The sequence below is a fragment of the Suricata suricatta genome, chromosome 11, assembly GCF_006229205.1.
Source record: "Suricata suricatta isolate VVHF042 chromosome 11, meerkat_22Aug2017_6uvM2_HiC, whole genome shotgun sequence".
Lineage (NCBI taxonomy): Eukaryota > Metazoa > Chordata > Mammalia > Carnivora > Herpestidae > Suricata > Suricata suricatta.
The window spans coordinates 50,443,041-50,448,951 of NC_043710.1; the positions used below are offsets into that span (position 1 = coordinate 50,443,041).

The window sequence follows — 5,911 nt, forward strand, 5'->3', positions numbered from 1 at the left end:
GGACCTGAATGTGAGACAGGAAACCATGAAATATTTTAAGCAGGGGAGCTATATGGTATCATTTATATTTTAGAATGATATTGATGAGAGTTGGAAGGAAGACAGGGTAGGCAGAATGCTGCAAAGTCTCAGAGCTAGTAGGGCTCAGAAGGGTACTTGCCAGGCATCAGGCACTGTGCTGATGCTGATGACTTACCCAAGGAACTCATTCAATCCTCTCAAATAACTCTTTGGGTTTTTAATATCATCCCTATTGTATAGATGAGGAAACTGAGGCCTAAAAAAGGGAAATAACTTGTCTAAAATCATATAGACAGCAGCTGACTACATCCAGGATGTGGAGCATGAAGGATCCTTGGAGGACAGATGTGAGGCTTTTGGAATAGTTAGAGAGCGGGATCTCCAGGCTGAGAGCTCATCTGGCTTCAGTTAGTGACTGTGCGGTCACCCCTTGCCGTGTTTGCCCATCTCCTGGGCGTGTCTTTACCTGTGATTAGGCATATCAACGCCTACTGCAGAGGTGGATGGAAGGAATCAGTGAGCCAGTGCACAGTACCTGGCCTGGCCTGGTGTTGGCGGAGTGAATGGCAATGCCTTCTTTCTACCCTTCTTTCCGTTTGGCTGTGAGAAAGTTCCTTCTACTGACTCCAAGTGCGTGTACTTATTACCTCAATGATTTTCAACAGTTTCCCAAACCTCTCTGTACTCCAATTTCCTTGCCTTTAAAATACAGATAATGGTATTTACCTGAGTTACTGAGTTGGTACATGTGAAGCACTTTGAACATGGCATGCAGTAAGTGTGCAATAAATATGAGCTATTACTATCATTATCATTATCAACTCTGTCACTTTCCACTGGTCTGTTGGTGCCTTGGGTTGATACCCACAGAACAGATATACTTCCTCATCCCAAGGACCCACCCTATGCACTAAGGTTGCCTTGGCTTCTTCTTAGGGAACAGACACTCCAAGTCTGCTTCTCTTGTAAGCCCTCTAGTGACTCAGGCAAGGGCCAGGTTTCCTAAATCTGCAGGCCCTGAAGTACCATTTGGTCTCAGTATGGGGTTCTGCTATTCCTGTCCCCTCCCTCAGCCCTATCCCAGAACAAACACTGGGTACCCACCTTTGATGTTGATGATGCTGATCTCCCCAAAGTAGAGCCCTGCACCAAGCACAGCGTACTGTGTGATGCCATCATCTGCCACCACGGCCAACTGACCCTCACGGATGATATACATCTCCCGGCCAATGTCCCCCTTGCGGCAGACATATTCGCCTGGTGAATACGTCTGGGGCTGCAGCTTCAGCACCAGCTCCTCCAGCAGGCTGGCCTCACAGTTCTGGAAGATCTGCACCCGGCTCAGAGTAGACAGGTGTACAGACACAGCCACTTCGGCCCGCAACCGCTCAGGCAAATGCTGTAAGATGGCTACCTCGTTGGTCATCTTCTTGTTGATCCGCAGGTGCTGGTACCTAGGGACAAGGGCAATAGTAGTTCCTTACCAGCTCCCAACATGCCTGCCTCTATTCCTTCTGACAGGGTTCAGCTCAGCTTCAGCCAAGAACCCAGTCACACTGAGCTCTCACAGGGGTCATGGGAATACTTGACAATTGGCTAATGAATATCTTCACCCCAAGGTCTGTTGGTCACTGATATGTTTTGACCTTTTCTCCATCAACCAGGGCCTGGGAAGCCTCCACCAGTTGACACTGAATAAGACACCCTTTACCTCCTGTTGGGCTTTACCCAACACACTACCATTCAGTGATGCTTTGTACTACCCCATTGATACCCACTTCAGTCACCAAGACCTGTGTCTAGAGGCCCTCTGCTTTAGCTCCCGACCTGCTGACATTTCCTTTTGTTTATACCAGAGCATGGACAATTATGACATAGTCAACCATCTTGTTGGCCATCCCCTGGAAGGTATTGCTCTTCTCCTTTTACCCCTTCCAGAGTCATCTGAGCCCTACCGAGCATTGGCAGTTTTGCTCCATGATCTCCAGGTTATCCTTCCTTGTGTGTGCATTCCTCTCCCTACCAATCTCTTATCTAACCCAGCCCCCCAAGTCCAGATGCAACTAACGGTAGACATTCTTTTCTAACCACCACCCAGTGAACCCCACCCCCCCTCCATGCGTGCTGTGCTCTTGTTGCCCTTCCTGGCCAACTAGGCAGTAAGGACCCAGCCATTTTCCTCAGGTTCTATCCAGAACACCTGTCTCTGTCGTGGTCTGGAAGCCCAGCATCCTCACCAGTCAATGACTCGCCGCTCCAGCCGGCGGTTGACGTGCTGCTGCTTCATGTACTTCTTCACCAGCGCATGGTCTGGGTAGAAAGCCGCATCTGCGGTGTTCATATTGTAGATGACAGAGCTCATGCTACCCATGATGGTGGCAAAACCCATGACTGCCAGCAGGAAGTCACCCACCATGAAGAGATACTCCTCCTCCCGTGCTGGGAGGGGTGTATCGCCGACAGTGGTCAGGATCAGGGTGGAGAAGTAAAAGCTATAGAGGTATTGGCGTCGCAGACGCTCAAAGCCAGGCTGCGCTGGGTCAGGGTACACCCAGGCGTCACGCCCGAAGCCCAGGTACCGGGACAGGGCAAAGTATAGGCAGCTGTTCCAATGGATAACAACAAAAATGTAAAGCATCAGTTTGGTGATGCGAAAAGCATTTGGGTAAGCAGTGCGGGTCTCTGTGCGGTCAAAGGCCTCGAAGAGGCGGGGCACACGCAGAAATCGGTTCAGCCTCAGCATAGGGGTGTGCATGCCCAGCCGCACGTAGGCTGCATCTGTGGGCATCAGGGAAGCCACGTCCAACAAGAAGCTCCAGGTGCGAACATAGCGACTTGAAATCCTACCCTTGTCCACCACCAGGATGCCCTGGTCTAAGAATCCTGAGGAGGGGGAGGTAGAGACAGGCTGGGGTCAGTCATAAGATGGGGTCAGGTATGAGGCTGAGACAGGGCCCTTGCCTGCTCTCGTGATAAGGGTGAGGGTGAGCAGGCCAGGGTGGGACAGGGAGACAGACAGGGGGACAGGGTGAGGGAGGGCATAACCCTGTTCCAGGGTTTCTGGGATGAGCATAGGGGTGTTGTGAAGCATGGAGGCATTCGAAAGTGCTATCGGGGGGTCACTTCCTTGTGACTAAGAAGCCCACTTTAGGAAGGTAACATGGAACAAAGGGTCAGTCTTGGGCTCACTGACCTGTGTGAAAGCGTACCACGATGTCCAGTAGGTATAGGAGGTCACTTGTGTAGTCCAGCACTAACCAGGCCACTAGATAACTGTGTTGCAAGTCAGGAAAGCAGGCTCTGTGTGGCAGGGACAAAAGAGATTGGCTCAGGGCACCCTCTGTGTAAGGCAATCTCCCCAAGGCACTTAGCACTCTGCCCTGGGTTCTCTCTTGGATGCTGTCCCTCCTTCAGGCCCTGCCCAAAGGCCCACCCCTTTCCTTGGCTGGACACTGGAGCCCTTATTTGTGCTTAAGGCTTTTCCAAACCTGCACACGATGATGATGAGGTTATACATTACTGGGAAGACCATCGTATTCAGCCACCAGTAGTAGTAATCTCCAGATGGGTCTAGGACAGGCAGTGACTTCCTGTGGGCAAGAGGAGAAGCAGTGTTTCATTTTTTTCATCAGACACTTAATGTTGAAGTTGTCACTGGGGGCACCAAGAAGAATCAGTCTCCATCCATTAGGTAGACAGATCTGATACAGAGAAGCAGAATGTCTTACCTGGCCTTAGATGGGGCCGGGGGGCTGGACTCTGTTGTCTTCACTTTGCTGTCCTGGCTCATGCTTCTGTGGTCTGTTGTCCGGATGTGAGATATCCAGGGCCTCTGCCTATGGGCAGCTTCAGGAGGTGGGGGCTAGTGCCTGCCTGCCTGGAAGAGGCTGCCCTTGGTCTCCACTGTGACTCCTCTGCCTTTAGCTCCTGAAGCTCTTAGCAACACATCCAGGGCCAGCCACTACTGAAGGGGTGGAGGCAGTGTGGCTCCATCACCCCGCCCTGTCTCCCAGGGCCTGGCTTAACACCTGCCTAACTAAACATCTCTAATGAGGTCCCTGGAGAAGGTGGGGGTGCATACCTCAGAGGTAAGGCTGGGCCTTGTTGCTCTCCTCCCACCCTCAAACTGAACTGCTTAGGGGTCCTCTAAGACAGGAGACGTGGGTGCCAGTTTAGGCCCAGTCATTCTGTTTTACCTTGTGCAAGTTCCCTGTTTGGGCCTCATTGTTTATTCATTTAACAACTATTTACTGAATGGCTCATTTGTGTCAGGTGCTGAACTAGTCTCTAGGGACAAAGAATGCTTGTCACATCAAATGTAAGCTCTGTTTTCATTATCTGGACCGTTATCTACATCCACACCCACCTTCCCTCTTTTCCTACTGGATGAGTGTGAATAGGGACCATCCTGTGGGCTTTCCCCCCCATTCCTTTCCTGTTATCTCTAGTACCTGATCCCATCAGCTATTCCATGTGTTTTCTAGACCCTCCACCTCCTTCACTTTTCCCTTTTTATGACCATGCTTAAATCTCTTCTATACCAAAACAAATAAAATTCCTAAAAATTCTCCCTCAATTTGATATCCCTTATACTTCTGTCATCTCAGTCAACAAGTCATAATCAAAGTACTTGCTCTGTGCCAGGCCAATATCATGCTCAGTATTGGGGAGGTAAGATGAATGAAACACACTTTCTGCCCTCCAGAAACTCAGAGTTTGGTAGGGGAAATAGTTGGGTAGATAGGCAATTACATATCAGCTTGGTGGCTCCTCTGTTAGGTGGATATGCAGATGGCTATTACACTGTAAGAAGGGTCCCTCTTGAGCCTGGGTTCTGTAGGATAAATAGGACTTAGGTCTAGAGTGAAGAGAGTGAACAGCACTAGGGGCAAAGTGCACGGAGTGGGCACACTTATGGTAATTATTACAATACATTGCAATTATCTGGCTAGAGGGCTGAGGGAAGAAACGGATTCTAATTGATCTGGAATCCTGCCTGGCATGGAGGTGCTTATTCCGTGTTCCTTGAGTAACTGAACAAGTCAGTATCCAAGGGATCACGGGGCAGCAGGTGTTGGGGAAGCTAGGGAGGGGCGGTCACCGGCCGGTACTGTCGTCCCAGCCATGTGTGCAGATGGGGCGAAAATGAAGTAGGCCCTGGGCACTTGGGTAGCTCAGTCGGTTAAGCGCTGCTCTGGATTTCCGCTCAGGTCATGATCTCAAGATTGGTGACATGGAGCCGTGTGTTGGGCTTTGCGCTGATTGCACGGTGCTTGCTTGGAATTCTCTCTCTCTCTCTCTCTCTCTCTCCCTCTCTCTCTCTCTCCCTTTGCCCCTCCCTCTCACGCATCTCATCCTCTTTCAAAATAAATAAATAAACATTAATAGTCTTACTGCAGTCCGCTCTCTCTTGGGCTTAGCTTTTCCACAGCCCTGCCCACTTGCTGACTCCTCCCCTTAGGCCTACCCCTTCGTGCTATCCCCGCCCACTCCAGCCCACTTTTCCATTCTAAGTACTGCCCCGCTCCTCATTGGCCCCGCTCCTCAACATTAATCCCTCAGCCTCGGCTCTCTCCCAAGCCCTGCCCCTGGCCTTTCCCTGCCTCTTAAAGTTGCGTCCTTCCTTAGGTCCCGCCTTCTGCCCTTCTGGTTCGACCTTTCCTCTTTAGGCTCCGCCCCCCGCCATGTGGGCCTCCGCCTCCCCAGGAGTCTTCCCCTATGACACGCTGGAATCCTTCAGAGGGGCGGGGTTTACAGCACAAGGGGCGGGACCCGGAGAAGAGGCGGTACTCCTCGCTCGGATCCCCTTCGGCGACCCCGCCCCTGCGCTCGACCGTTGCCAGGCAACAAGCCTCGACGCTCCGGTTCTGGCCGGGTCCAGCCAATGAGG

General features: G+C 51.4%; 1 protein-coding gene across 1 annotated transcript in view; it reads right to left on the reverse strand.

Annotated features, from left to right (window-relative positions):
* Positions 1–3,811, reverse strand: part of CNGA4 (cyclic nucleotide gated channel subunit alpha 4) — a 5,126-nt gene extending 1,315 nt beyond the window's left edge. The window contains exons 1-5 of the mRNA XM_029915797.1: positions 3,750–3,811; positions 3,510–3,611; positions 3,215–3,321; positions 2,259–2,904; positions 1,126–1,475 (exon numbers count right to left, since the gene is read on the reverse strand). Coding sequence (XP_029771657.1) covers positions 1,126–1,475; positions 2,259–2,904; positions 3,215–3,321; positions 3,510–3,611; positions 3,750–3,811 — 1,267 coding nt within the window. The remainder of the gene's footprint in view (positions 1–1,125; positions 1,476–2,258; positions 2,905–3,214; positions 3,322–3,509; positions 3,612–3,749) is intronic.
* Between the last annotated feature and the right edge of the window lie 2,100 nt (positions 3,812–5,911).